At 42.5% G+C, this 15,419-nt stretch overlaps 1 protein-coding gene across 4 annotated transcripts in view; it reads left to right on the plus strand.

The window, feature by feature from the left end:
* Window positions 1–6,839: 6,839 nt before the first annotated feature.
* CD99L2 (CD99 molecule like 2) overlaps window positions 6,840–15,419 on the plus strand; it is a 120,426-nt gene continuing 111,846 nt past the window's right edge. For 3 of the 4 annotated variants that reach the window (XM_036739993.1, XM_036739992.1, XM_036739995.1), the window contains exon 1: window positions 6,942–7,166. In XM_036739993.1, the coding sequence (XP_036595888.1) occupies window positions 7,100–7,166 (67 nt within the window). In that variant the 5' untranslated portion in view covers window positions 6,942–7,099. Of the gene's footprint in view, window positions 7,167–15,419 lie in introns of all 4 variants that reach the window. The other variant, XM_036739994.1, reaches the window with a different exon arrangement.

Consider the following 15,419-nt stretch of genomic DNA (forward strand, 5'->3'; position numbering starts at 1 on the left):
TGAAAAGTCTGTTCTAATCCTAATTATGTTTCCTTGACAAATGATTTCTTTATTTCTTCTGGAAGCTGGTTGTATTTCTCCTTATCTTTATAGACTTAGAGTTTAACTATGTCTTAGCTTGTTAAATCTTGGATTCTTTCTTGTTGAGGTTTTATAGATTCTTTCAGATTGCATTTCACCAATTCTGGGCAGTTACCTTCGAAAATTTGCAGAAATAATGTTCAGGACCTTTGGTTTTCCCAAGTTCTCTTGAATGAATGTAATGGAATATTATTGTCAGTAATCTTCAAGTTGCTATGTCTTGACTTCTCTTCCAGGTCTATCACTTAGGTATGTGTATTTTCCAGTAGTTGGGCATTTTTATGTGGGATTCCATTTTATACTGTACATAATAGATTTGTTATTGCTTCTATAAATCTTTTTGAGGTTTTTTATTATGTTCTCCATTTTGGTCATTTTCTTCATTAATTTCTCTTTTTGCAACCCAATTCTTACTTTATTTCTCTTGGTTTTTCATTTTCTTAAAAAAATTATTATTATAAACTTAAATGCTGACAAAATAAAAATGGAAAACAGGACTGTATATGAAATTGTGAACTTCTGTTGTCTACAATTTTTTTTAATGCATATGACGTGTAACCTCATAGGAAAAAATTTGCTCTGCTTGTCTGTCCCATTAGGAATGTCTTTCTTTTTTCTTTGCGTATTTCTGAATGTTTCATCGGTACTCTGTTTTTTGTCCCTCTTTCTTTCTGCATTGCTCTCACAACTCATTGATGACTCCTCTACCCACAGGCTGCAACAGAAGTAATCGATAAGTAGAGTCAAGCTGAACAAATCAACACATCGGTTGTGTCTGAAAATAGGGATCTCTTATTTTCACCTATTGTCATTGCCTTTTTTGCTAGGAGATAGGAAGTATGTTTTCATTATACAGATAAGGAATCTGAGGCCCAGAGAGGTCAATAAATCCTGAGGTTGCTGTGTCATGACCTATCCAGTAGGTCTGTCACGTGGGTATGTGTATTTTCCAGTAGCCAAGGTCATGCATGTAAATAAGTGACAGAGGCAGGATTTGAACCAAGATCTGATTCCAAAGTAAGAGGAGTAGCAAGCCAGAGAGATCTATTTTCTTTTGTACTTGTTCCCAAATCCCATTCACATACTTTTATTGCTTTAGGTGCAAGCAGTATGCTCATGCTACTTCCTGTAGCAGTCTCACCCCATTTTGATCATTCTTACTCCTCTTCAGTTCCTTTCTAACCCAGTTTACCCATCACCCAGCCCAGTGGTGTCAAACTCAGATAGAAACAGGGGACCAGGAAACCCTGACGGGAGGACATGTTGACTTAGAAAACCACACATTAACATTATCTATGTTTCATTGTATTATTATTTATTTCATTAAATATTTCCTAATTACATTTTAATCTGGTTAGGGCCATACTTAGGAATGTTGAGGGGGCTGCATGTTGCCCAAGGACCAAGTATTTGACACCTCTGACCAGGATATTCTGTCTTGCCCCTTGGTACTCATGTTCTCTTGTCAATACACTGCCCTACATCTTCCAAAGTTTCAACTCACTTCCTCTTCCATGCTTGAATAGGAATCTGGGTCTCCCCTTTGGATATTATATCCTTTGCAGCCATCTCCATTCCTTCTTCCACTCTCCTCATAGCAATAATAACCTGCATTTATATAGGGTGCCCCCAAAGGCCATGGGGAATTTAAAACATTAAGAATTCAAGTTTTCTAGGAGAAAGAAAATCAGTAAAATGCAACAGAGAGTAATTTATCCAAGTTTTAACATGTTTAATTTTAAAATCTTTATGCTTCAACATGTCCACCACCATTACATATATATAGAATGTGGATTTTTCTAGATCCATGAATACATTCTGAAGTTGTGTTACAGCAATGATCACAGAAGTCATAGGAGTACAAAGTTGGTTCAGAGAGTAAAGTTTTGATGAGCACATTTGAGTTTTAACACATCCCTACTGTTGTGAATTTTCTTCTAATTGCTGCTAAAGAATTATACTTAGCTAGCCAGAGAACATTACCCACTTTGTCTTCTGTTGAAGCCAACAGAAGCCAACACGGCAGAGTATATAAAGAGCTAGAAGACCTGAATTCAAGTCCAGTCTCTGCCATATACTGGCTATATGACCTCGGGCAGATCACTTACCCTTTCAGTGCTGTAGGTCAAGGGTGTCAAATTGACATGGAAACTAGGCCACTAAACTGTATATTAAGGATCCCTGTGAGTGACATATTGACTTAGAAACTCACATGTTAACATTATCTATGATCTATTGTATTTTTATTTATTCTGGTAAATATTTCCCAATTAGGTTTTCATCTGGTTGAGGCTGTACTTGGGAGTGTTGCAGGCACTGTGTTTGACACCACTGCTCTAGGCAATGGAGACTACAAATTCTAGAGAACATGCTGATCTGCCTTGGGAGAAGCAATCTCTTTTTTTTTTTAAATAAATAATTAATTTTTAGTTTTCAACATTCACTTTTATAAGATTTTGAGTTCTAAATTTTTCTACCTCCCTCCCCTCACCCTTCCCCAAGACGGCTACATGTGTACGATCATATTAAACATATTTCCACATTAGTCATGTTGTGAAAGAAGAATCAGAACAAAAGGGAAAAACAAGGAGAAAGGAAAAACAAACAAAAAAAGAAAATAGTATGAGAAACAATTTCTTTATGAAAGACATTCTCTATGCCAATGAAAATATGGATCCAGTCCCTAGGCAATGCCTATCTATGCTATGGCTTATTATCTGGAAAAAAATTAGAATAAATTGACTTCTTTGTTTATAAACCACTTTTGGGGCTCCCTCTATGTGTTGGCTTCTCCCATTAGAATGTAAGCTCCTTGAGGGCCATGAATGTCTTGCTTGCTTCTGTTTATATCACCAATGCTTAACACAGTTCCTGGCACATAGTGAGTGCTTTATAAGTATCCTATCAAAAATCTGAATCAATTAACCTCTCTATTGCACATTACTGATTATAGAATTGGAATTATTAGGATTTCAAATTGTACACGATATTTGGTCTTTAAGGAGATGCAGTATAACACTTTAAGGTTTGGAGTGTTTTCTTTATACCAAGTCTGTAGGATAGAGAGTACAAGTATGATTATCCCCATTGTACAGATGAGGAAATGAAGGCTCCAAGAGGTCATAACCTTTAAGTCACTGGTAGATGGGGAAGAATACATTGAACAGTATATTCTTGACTTGTGGAAGCAAGAGGGCTATCTGCAGGATAAAGGGTACAGGCCTGAGAAAAGGATATGAGAGCCAGTGTGGAATGTGTCACTTGGAATTGGTAGAGGCCTTCCACCAAGCTATGGGCCTTTAGGCCTCCCGGAGCATTCTGCTCTGGGAATGGTGTACCCACCCTTCTGTCTTAAGGGCCAAACAAAAGATGGGGGATGCTCACTCAGGGTCTATGTAGAGTATTAGCACCAGTTGGGGCAAGCAAAGAGGCCTCCCCAAGAAAAAGGCCTAAGCTTCAGTGAAGTGGCTTGAACAGGATAAAGTTTCAACTCCCTAAACTCCTGACATTTTGGTTTCCTAATCTCCAGTAGAGTCATTTAGGTTAGAGGACTATACTACTGCAGAACGATTTTCCTCTTTAGCCCTTCAGATCCCAGTAAACCTCCAACACTCTGGTAATTTACCTACCCAATTAGGCTTTGGGATTTGAGGATTATGTCTGCTCTTGGCAGGCCTTGGGCCTTCCCTCCCCTTCCTCAGGCAAGGATTACCCAAGCTGCCAATCTCTATCTGGGGATTTCCCTGACTGCTGCTTTATGCCCTTTAGTTTTATTAATTCCTCTTATAAACTCCTCAAACAGAAAAAGTAAGGAGACAAGTCAGCAAACACACATGTAATAATAGCTCAGATTTCTGTAGTGCCTTAAGATTTACAAAGGCCTTAAGGCTGACACTGCTTGCAAATAACATTCCTCCCATTTTACAGAGAAGGAAGCTGAAGCTCAGGGAAGTTGAAATACAGTAAGTAATTGGCAAAAACCAAGTTCAGTAAGCAGTAAAGCCAGGATTCAAACCCAGGTCTGCTGACTTGTTATTTCAGTGTTCTGTCAACTGTGGACCATGTTGCCTCTCTCTTGCTCAAGAGACCAACCAACCCTTTCAGTCCTGGGTTCTAACAAGCCATAACAATATGGGCTTCTAATGAATTTAGCAAATTGGTCAGTGTATGGAAAGCTGTGAAAGATGGGTCAAGTCTTGAATTAAATATTCTGAGGACAGAAAATTGTGGGGATGAACTTTATGATTTTTCTCCTGTCTGATTTCTATCACGTAAGGGGTGGGGAGGGAAGGGGTGGCCATGTGATGGATGTTTATTAGAGCAGCAGTACCATCTGCTGGATACAGTACTGGCCTTGAAGTCAAGCAAACAAGGGTTCAAATCCTGGATCTAAAGAATACTGGCTTTGTTCCCCCAGACACATCACTTAACCTCTCAGTCACCTAGCCAATTCTTGACACTAGAAGTTACAGAAAAATTGCTGCTCTGCATGGTGAAGGGTACTTACTGGTGGGTTTTCTCTTTAAGTTTTATTGGTGCCTTTTGTTTTAATACCACAGTCTTATATTCCCCACCCCATCCCCCCAACTTTTGTGTCAGAGGAAAACATTTAAGCCAAACTGAGTGATCTTATGTGACAGTGCATGCCACATTCCCCACCCTTCGTCTTTCTTCTCCATCCCCTTTCCTCCCCTGAACACCGAAGGAGGGAAGAGAGGTTTTCTCATTGTGATAGGAGTTCCCACACTGGCAGTTTCCCTATAGTGATTAGAGAATCATTGATTTCAAGCGGGAAGGTACTTCAGAGGTCATCCAGTCCAATCCCTTCATTTTGCAGATGAGGAACTGAGGCCCTGTATTCAGGAGCCATACATTAGGCCCCTGTTCTTTCAGGGGTCAGGCGCCACAGCTTGAAAAAGGTTGCAGAGGAAATTGAGCTGAGACAGACTTGTTCCTTGCCAAGTTCCTATGCAGATTTCCTAGGAACTCAGCTGAGCCTATGAAAGAACTCGAGAGAGCAGCCTATCCTATTGGGAAACCATCAAGGCAAAAAAAAAAAAATTGCCCTAGCTGGGTGACATGCAGTCCTTCAGAGGAAGACTAGGTGTTCTGCATTTAAATTTTTGAGCCAATGGAATAATTTTCATGATAATGAGGTCTTGAAAAAGAAAAGTTCTGACTCCATTTTATGCAGCAAGCATTTTTTATGTATCTGCTATCTGCCAGGTCGTTTGCCAGTTGCTGGGTCTACAAAGTCAAAAATGAAATAATTCCTGCCCTCAAGGAACTTATAATAGAAGGGGGTGAATGATATGCATGTAGATACCTAAATATGAAATGTGTGTAAAATAAATACAAAGTCATTTGGGCTGGCAGAGGGCTCTAAAAGGGTGGGTGGTGTGGAATGATTTGGAAAGGGGGGGATTTAGGGACTTCAAGAGGCTCTAAAAGGGTGGGTGGTGTGGAATGATTTGGAAAGGGGGGGATTTAGGGACTTCAAGAGGCAGAGGTACTCCAGGCATGGACAGAGACATGAAGGTGGGAGAGGGAATGCAGTATATGGAGAACAGCATGAAAACCAATTTGGCTGGAATGTAGAACGAGAGAGGGGAGTAATGTGAAACTAGTTTGGGGGGCAGGTAGGTGGTGCAATGGATAGAGTACCTGCCTCAGAGTCAGGAGGATATGAGTTCAAATCCAGCCTCAGACACTTGACACTAGCTGTGTGACCTTGGGCAAGTCACTTACTCCCAGCTGCCTCAGCCCAAAAGGGAAAAAAAAGTCTGGAAAGATAGATCAGAGCCATATTGTAATGGGCTTGAAATGTCAACTAGAAGAGTTTATACTTTACCTTGGAGGCAACTAAAAATACTAAAGTTTCTTGAGCAGGGTAATGACATAATTAGATGTGATTTAGGAATATACAATACTTGGTTGGGGATTTAAATCTCCAATTACACCTATATTTTTGCTTTCTAGTTTAAAAAATATTGGCGGAGAGAGCAGCTTGTGAGGAAGATACTGGGCATAGATGGCTTTTTGGAGAAGCATAGCGCCAAGGGGAAGATAGAGATAGGATGGCGGTGGGATAGGCTAGAAGGGTCCGGAGGTTTGGATTGGAGAGATTTGGGAATATTTGTGGGTAGATGGGAAGAAGCCTCTCTGGCCCTCCGTTTTCTTATCTGTAAAATAAAGGGGCTGGAATAGATGACAACTAGGAGTCCACCAGGGTGAAAGTTGCTGAGAGGCAGATTTATGTTTAATTGCAGGGAAAACTTTCTAGCAATGAGAGCTGTCCCCAAGCGGAATGGGCTGTCCCTTGGGGAGGTAGGTAGGGGGTGATACAAGAATCGGGGCGCTGGCAACCCTTCTAGGGCTGCCATCAGGTACCCTGTTACTGGCCCGCCCTCTTCCCCTCCTCCACCCCACTCTGGGCTCCTAAGGAGCTGGGGTGTGGTTCGAAGGCGCCCCCGGAGTGAGACAGACAAAAGGCTGCACCGCCCCTTCCCTCCCCTCCTCCTGGCCCCACCCTCGGGCTCTCTGCCGCAGTATAGTCTCACTGCTGAATCAGGCCCTGGCCACCGCCTTCTCCTCCAATCACGGCCGGCCCGGTCCGGGCCCCAGCTCCAGCTCACCCGCAGCGGCGCCAGCGCAGCCTCTTAGGAGCCTTCTCTTTGCAGCATTCCTCTCCCCCCCACCAAGCTCCAATCAGAGCAGGCAGCACTCCTCCCCTCTCCGGCTCCGCTCCGCCTTGCGCCAGCCGCCCACTCTCCAGGCCGCTCCCGCGCCCGCCGCGCTTCGGCCGCGCGCTGCGTGTGCGTGTGCGTCTGCCCCTGTGCGTGCGCGTGCGTGCGCGGAGGGCTGCTTCGGGCGTTCGGGAATCTCGTCTGCTCCCGACGTCTTCGCCTCCCCCTCCTCTCTGGGAGTCCACTCTCCCTGCTCTCCCGTGTCCTAGCGCGCCTCCCGGTCCTCTCGGGCCCGCCTCCTCCATCTGCCCCTCGCCACTTGCTCTGCAGCCATGCTCTGCGGGGGCTCGGCGCGCTTCCTAGCCCTCGCTTTCACCTCGGCGCTCCTGCTGCACGGAGGTAAGGCTGGCCCGGGGCCGGGTCGGGGGAGGGGAGGAAGGGGGAAAGAGCGAGAGAGAGAGAGGTGCCCCTCTCCCCCAGCCGCCCGGCTTGCGTGACGTCCGCTTCGCAGGTGGGAGCCGGGCTTGGCCCGAGGGGGGGAGGGGCAGGATCGGGCCGCTGCTTCGAGCGCAGCAGAGCTCCCCTCCCGACTGTGGGCAGTCCTGCTAGCCCAACACGAGACTCTGCCAGAGGGCTAGTGGGCGGCCGGCCAGACTCGACTCAGACCTGGTTAGCCGGTGGCGGGGGCGCGAGGTAGCTAGCCTGGCAAGTTGTGGCAAGTTGGCGGCCCAGCTCAAGGCAGGTGGGCAGCCACCTCTGGGACATCGCACCTAGGGGGTTGCGGGGGAGGGGAAGGGAGGAGGATCTGCCTTAGTCCAACTCCTGGAACTTTGGCCTAAGTGAACGGGATACCCGTGACTTTTGCTTTTCTTCTGAAAGTTTGCCATGCTCTGCCACACTTCCCTGCTAGCAGCGGTTTTGGGAGCAGGCGGGTTGGAAACCCTTGTTTTGAGCATCCCCGTCTTTTGCCAGCCGCAGAGGAATGACCTGAGTGGGGCCCGTGCAGTCTATGGGAAAGTAAATGCTGCTGCTGCTGAGCAGCTCGTGACACCTGTCTCAGCAGATTTCTGTTATTGTTCAGCTGATGGGAGGAGAATGCCCTAGATTGAATTGTGCTCTTGTCCTGGACCTAAGCATTGTCCCTTCTGTTTATGGTGCCACATATGTGGAAGTTCAGTCGTTGCATTGAGAATGGAGTCACAGGCAGCTGGATGAAAGTTGTTTGGAGGATGAACGAATCCAGGGGAACCACGGCTTTTTTTTCTGCCCAATCGACCCATCCACATTTTAAAAGCATACAGTAGGCTGAGGACTGTAATTACCAAATTCCAGACCGGTTTTCATAACCATCGGGCTTAAACCATTAGGCTTGGGAAGTAGAGAAGTGGGCATTAGAGGTTCATAGGTTTAGAGATGGAAATGACCATCTGGTTCAACTCTCTCATTTTAAGGAGGCCCAGAGAAATGAAGTAATTTCCTCAAGGTCACATTGGTAATAAGTGGCATAGTAGAGGATTCAGATTCAGCTTCCCTGACTCCATATTGAGGCTTGTTCTGCCTTTGCAGGAAAGATACGACTTAGCATTTCTTGCCTTTTTTACTCAGTGTTGGAAGCAGTTTTTCTGATTGGAGGCCATGCTACCAAGTCTGCCAAAGTGGCCTTAGGTACAGAAAAGATAAACTGATGAATCCTATGTATGTACAGATAGGCAGAAACTGTTCAGTTCCTGGCTTTAAAATTAGACTTTGCCAATTTCCTCTCGGCCCAGTGAGGTCACAAATATTAGAAGCTAAAGAATTCCTTTTGGCTCTTTCTAAACTTGGACTCTCTCTAAACTGCTCTATTGAAATAAACACAGCCTAATAAATACTTGCTGGATCAAACGATCTTAAAGGTTTTGCCCATCTGTAAGGATCTTCGATCAGATGTGTGAACTTTATTTGTAATTGTTTGACTTGGCAAAGACCTCATGAAAATTATCCAGAAGCCTGTGTTGTTTTGCCTCAGAGTAATTTCATGTTTAGGCCTAATTTTTCCGAGGAAGTTAAGATGAGAAATCCCAATAGGACTCAATTCTCAAGTGATTGCTGAACCCAGTCACAAAGAGAATAGCTCTGTATTTGAAATACTGTCAGGGCCTTAGCGCAAGGAAACTCGATTTCAGGTTCTTAAGACTTCAAAGGGGAGGGAAAACCATTCCTTTTTTTGTCTATAATTATGGATGGTAATTATCAATTCATTGTGTTATTAGCTCTGGAAGCCCTGTGGGGGCCCTGAGCAAACCCAGGCACAGGGTCTGGTTAGGGATTCTGGTGGCTGAAGTTCAGATGTAGGATGCATCCCTGCTTACTTTATTTATTGCATATTTTGAAAGAATGAAGTGTTTCTTATGAAGGAGATATCTAGAAAGCTGAGGATTTACCATCCTTTTTTAAGGACTAAAATTTTAACTGCTTTGGGTACACATTTCTAAAATGTATGATATACTCCTCTGCTTTCTTAAATAGAATATACATATTTCAATACTTTAAAAGATACAGGATTTCATTAATGCATATTATAACCATTTCATGCTTTAATCTTTTATATGAAATTGAATCTGCATTACATACTGCTTGCTTTTTAAAAAGGTATATGATCATTTCTAAATATTGCTTTCAAAACTCCTGCTTGTTTGTGCTTCCTTCAGAACTTCTTTCTGTCCTTTTCTGTGCATTTAAAAAAAAATCCATTTAAATGAGTATTTAAAAAAATTTCCATTGCTGGCACTCCACCCCCTCTTCCCACCCATTAAAAATGTAAAGAGGAAAAAAAAACCCTTGTAAGAATTAAGTGTAGTTAAACAAAATGAGTCCATGTAGTGGCCATGTCCGATCTGCACCTTCATCATCAGTACTCTGGAGACATGATTTGTCATTGATCAGAGTTCTTCAGAGTTCTTCAGCCTTTCAGAGTTTTTGTTTACAATGCTACTCTGCTGTATATATGGGGCTTTCCTATCTCTATGCCTTAGTTCAGAGGTGTCAGAGATTCCAACCTGATTAAAATGTAATTGTGAAATATTTAATAAAATAAAATACAATAGAACATAGATAATGTTAATATGTGGTTTTCTAAGTCAGTATATACCCTACAGGGATCCTTACATACAGTCTAGTGGCCCCCTTTTCTATTTGAGTTTGCCAGCACTGCCTTAGTCTATTCTGTGTTCTATCGGGAATGTTCTACCTCCCCCTTCTTCTCCTACCTGGCTTTCAAGAACCAGCTCACATTCAATCCTCCTCCGTGATGTCTTCTCTGGTAACTCTAGTTAAATATACCTTTTCCTGCCTTAGTCATGGTGTAGCATTTTGTTTGTACTTCCTTTGTGTATTTATTATCATTTTATATCGGAGTTTTGTGTGTGCCATTTTTCCTTCTCTCCTATAGTGTATGCTGCAGAAGGGCTAATTTCCCTTTATGTCTCTCCCTAGTGTGTGACAGATGTTTTTACGGAGAGGTACTTAACGTTTGTGGAAGAGAATTCATTGGTAGTCCAAAAGCTCAAGAAGAGAAAAGCAAACAGACTCTTGTCACTTCGGTCTTGGTTTTCATGCATTTGGTTTTGCAATCCAGGGAACCGAACTCAGCAAAACACAAATTTGATATATTAATACAGTGACTGGAACTCTTATGATCTGTAAGTCATTTTTAGCATTAAGGGCATTTTTTGCAGGGGAGGGCCCACTTAGGCCACCATATACCTTTTGGGCTAAAAAAAAAAAATCCGGCTTCTGGGGACTAACCTTCTGGTCTCTCTGAGCTTTACTGGCTTGGTCCATGCACAACAGAGGATGCTGGGTGCCATTTACAATTTTTTAAGATCTATCTAAACAAAAATAACTGAAACAGAAAATATATGACATTCTTTCCTTATCCACACCCTGCCTCTTTGCTGAAAGGATCAAAATTGGCTATTATGATTATTCAGAGTTTGACTTTTTTCCATGTTCTTTTCATTTGCCTTACTGTAGTCATTATGTATATTATTACTTTGGTTCTGGTTGTTGTACTTTACATCAGTTCAGACAAACCTTCGAATGTTTCTCCTAATTTACTTCAGGAAGCATTGATTAAGCATCAGCTGTGAGCGAGGCATTGTATTAGACCTTCGGGAATTTTATTTTTTTTGTTCTTGGACTGTAATTTCATGGAATTCTTGGTGAGGAAAATGCAGATTGGCACATTCGTGAAGCGTAAAGTGTTAGAGAGTTTTCTAGGGCCACTGAGAAGTGGTGATTTGCCTACTTCTTGATAGACAATGCGGTGCCATGCCACATCTCTGGGCTCTGAGTTTATAAAGACGAAGAAGAAAAAGCTCCTGATCTCAAAGAGCTTACGTTCTACTTGGGTAGGAGGCAATAACAAGTACACATATAAATAATCTAGAATACATGCAAAATAAATAGACTAGGAGTGGGGAAGTAAAGTGTTGACCACGGAAAAGAATCTGGAAAAGCCTCTTGCAGGAGATGGCTCTTAAGCTCATCCTTGAAGGGACCTAGGGGTTCCACAAGGTGAAGGTGAGTAATGACTTACATTCCCAGCATGGGGGACAGGCTGTGCAAAGTCATGGAGGCAGGAGGTGGAATCATGTGTATTGGGAACAAGTAGACAGAAGCATAGAGTTTTTGGGGAGAATACTGTGTAACTGGTCTGGAAAGATAGTCTGGAGCCAGACTGGGAAAGGCTTTCAATGCTAAAGAAAGGACTTTACATTTTGTCTTAGTTGCAGGTGTCAGAAAAAAGGTGTTTAGACGTAGGCTTTAGGAATTTCAGTTTGGCAGCCATGGGGAGTAGCCTTTGAAAAGGGAAAATGTATCAATTAAGAAGCTAAGGCAGTAGGGAGGTGATGGCCCATTGAAGGTAGGAAAGGGCCTGGATGGAAGAGACACTGAGCTAGAAGCAGCGGATGTGGCATCTATGGTTACACTGGGCTGGGTTAGTGAGAATAGAGCGCTCTCTCTGAGTACTTACTTCGTATTATCTTTTGTACATATTTCATATTTAATTATATACTCTCAGGTTACTTTTCCCTCAGTAGAATGTGAGCTCCTTTTGGGATTATTTGGTTTTTGTCTCTGTATGCTTAGCATAGTACCTGGCAATAGGTACTTAATGTTTGTTGAATGAATAAAGAATATTCCTGCCCTCAACAGAAATAGAGAATGGGGAGGGGGGAAGCTGGGTTTAGGGGGAAAGGACATGTTTAGTCTGAAATGCTTATGGAACATTTTGGTAGAGCTGTTCAACAGGACATTGGAGATCGACTGGAGCTCAGGAGAGAGAAGAGGGTTACATATAGAGATATGGGGGTTCGCTGCAAAGTCCTTGTATTCTGGATTTCTTATTGACCAATAATCTGTTACATACGTAGAATACAATGTGTTCAGCATTACCCAACCAATTGGTACCTACTTTGTTTCCAGTTTTCTGCTACTACGAAAAGTGTTACTATGAATACATGTTGTGTGTATGTATGCATACACACACACACACACTATCTGTATATCTGGCTTTGATCTCTTGAATTGAATCTAACTTTTTTTATCTTGGTACCTCAGAGCTATTGTTAGGAACTTCAGTAGTTTGTCTAATGCCTCATGGGGCTGTAGAGGTATATATGTGTGTGTATATATATGACATGTATTTTATATGTCTATATGTACACACTCATGCACACACACACACACACACACACACAGAGTTATCCCTTCCACATTTCAACTTTTCCCATTTCGGTTTTGATATATCTTGGGTCAGCATCAGAAATTACTGTAGTATGTCATATTTTTAAATGTCTTTTTCATTTGGTATTTTCACTGAACATTGACCTATGTATAGCTTATGACCAAATACTTGACCCAAATTTTACAGTAAACACCCCATAAAAGAAAAAGGAAAAATTTCAAACTTCTTCTCCTGGACAAAGGGAGGGGTGCAGATTTTCTAGTTGAGGGGGTACCATGCCCCTAACCCCCACACATGGAAGGGAGAACTGTATAGCTTTCTGGCCTACCCTTAAATGGTACTAGATTACTGCACTCAATTCCCATCATCTTTTCATATTTCACTTTTCTTCTTTGCTTTCATTCTTGGTAGTGTGGGCTGGGAAATCAGATTGAGCAAATCGCTTCACATCTCTGGACCTCATTTCCTCATCTGCAAAATGAGGGGGTTGGACAAGATCACTTCTAAGATCTTTTCCTTCCTTTAATCTGTGATCCTGTAATAAAAATGGTTGAAAGTGTGTGTAAAATAAGGTTCTGAGCCAGGGACCTTTTAGGGCTTTTTAGATGAGCAAAATATCTGAGTGTTTGAACTCCTGTCAGAAACTTTTTTTCTCTTTTATTTGTTCATTGATTTTTATCGTTTCCAGCTCTGTGGAGAAGTGGGGGTGGAGTTTCTTGGTTTATCTATGCACATGAGGTGGCCTATTGGGTCTTTTCCTATCTCTGGTTTTCTTTGTTTCCTCATTTTCTGTTATAAATGTTATAAATCACGTATCTTTGGATCAGATGGAGTTTAAGGTTTGTTTAAATTGTTTTTGTCTTACCGTCATCTGAATTCAATCTCTTACATGATTGGTTAATTATTATAAAAGTATCAACGATTGAACTATCATGACTTTCCTGTTATAGTTGTGGTTTGCAGAAAAAAAGGCTAGAGTCAGATTGTGGTGAATATGCTGTTCTTGGAGGAGCTGACACTGTATTCTCAAGCCTAGTAGGACTGCTTAGAGTTGTGTTACTAACAGTGGGAATGGCTTTGTCATAGGCTGCTCATGTTTTTATTTGGCCATTCCCCTGGTGCCCCAAAAGTCCCCACTTGGGACATGGCTTTTGAGGGTTGGGAGAACAGTGTCCGTGGGCTGAGTAGCATTATATAGTGGAAAGAGTGTGGAACTTGCAGTTAGGCAATCTGGGTTTGAGTCCTAGCCAAGACCATACAAGCTGTGTGACCAGGGCAAGTGTCAACCTCTCTCAACCTTGGTATCCACATCTGTAAATCATTTGGCCTACCTACTTTGCTTGATTATTGGGAAGAAAGTGAAATGTGAATTGGATAGTAGTTTATTCATTTTGCATTGGATCACCTCTGTTATGCCAGGAAACATCCATACATTCTAAAGAGGTGAACTAGCACGCATCGTTGACATTCCTGAGTAGCCTTATTCTGAATTACCTTTCCAAATTATAGGCTCCACCCCTCTATGAAAGGAATAATTCTAATGTAAAATGAACTAGGATGCAAGTAATACCAAGTACCAGCTGAGTACTCGTTATTGTGATGATCCGTGGCAGTGCAGGATAGTGCAAAAGAGCGCTCGATTCTGAGCAACAAGGTTTGGGTTGCAGAGTGGTGATTTTGCTGTTGGAATGATATGAGAAGCAAACTATACTAGCTCACAGCTAGCACTTATATAGCAATTTAAGGCTTACATTTTTGATATTTATGAGACTTGATGGCTTTCAAAGAACTTTCCTCATGGCAGCCCTATGATGTAGGTAGTGTAAGTAATGATGTCAGCATTTTACAGAGAATGAAATAACTTGCACCTAGTGAGGTAGCTTTTGTTGGTCTTCTGACTAATTCCATTGTTCTTTCTTTTTACAAATGCCCACAGCTTTAGATCTGGAAGGAACCTTAGAGGACATCTAATCCAACCTCCCAGGGCAGCTAGGTGGTGCTGCAGTGGATAGAATGCTGGGCCTGGAATTGGGAAGACCCGCCCTCCTGAGTTCAAATCCAGCCTCAGACACTTCCTGGCTGTGTGATCCTGGGCAAGTCACTTTGCCCTGTTTGCCTCAGTTTCCTCATCTGCAAAATGAGGTGGAGAAGGAAATGGCAAAACCCCTCCAGCATCTTTGCCAAGAGAATACAGACTCAACAAAAAGTCTGACCTCCTCATTCAACAGATAAGGAAATTGGAGCTCAGAGAGACTAAGTGACTTGGCCTGATGTCATACTGCCAGTAAGAGGCAGACCTAGGTTTCTTCTTGGTTGGGAAAGTACTTTGGCTGTAGCAGTGTAAATGATTGTTATTAAATTCGAAGTAGCCTCCAAACTGGCCTGACTACTTCTAGTTTAGCCCTTATCTAAACTATCCTTCACTTCCTAAAATACTCAAATGGATCTATGATCTAATCTGTTCAGGAATTCCCTCCAGTGATGCAGAACTCTAGCCATCCCTGCCTGTCTGTTCTGAGTGACGCTCCTCCATGCCCTCCTGAAAGTTTGCCACAGGGCTCTTACCCACTGTACTGGAGGTCTTCCTCTCCTTTGCCCAAATTATGAGGCTCTCAGTAGAGTACTGCGGTCATCCACCTGTCATCTACCTCTTCGATGTGATCACCTCATCTTCTTTTTTTGTCATTTATTTCTTGATGACATCATTTACTCCTGTTCTCTTTAGAGTTCCTTGTTAGATATGTGTTGCTGTCTACTCATCTACTTTTCTATTGCTCTTTTTGTGTCTCTTTAGTTCCCTGGAGACAAAAGCATTCCTGGTCTCACTGACATAGAGCACCACCAGTAAAATATTTGTATTGAAAAGATGGGCCTTTGTTGTTGTGGGAAGCTTGGAATCGGTAAAAATGCCCTGCAATTCC

This window comes from Trichosurus vulpecula, chromosome X (genome assembly GCF_011100635.1).
Source record: "Trichosurus vulpecula isolate mTriVul1 chromosome X, mTriVul1.pri, whole genome shotgun sequence".
Lineage (NCBI taxonomy): Eukaryota > Metazoa > Chordata > Mammalia > Diprotodontia > Phalangeridae > Trichosurus > Trichosurus vulpecula.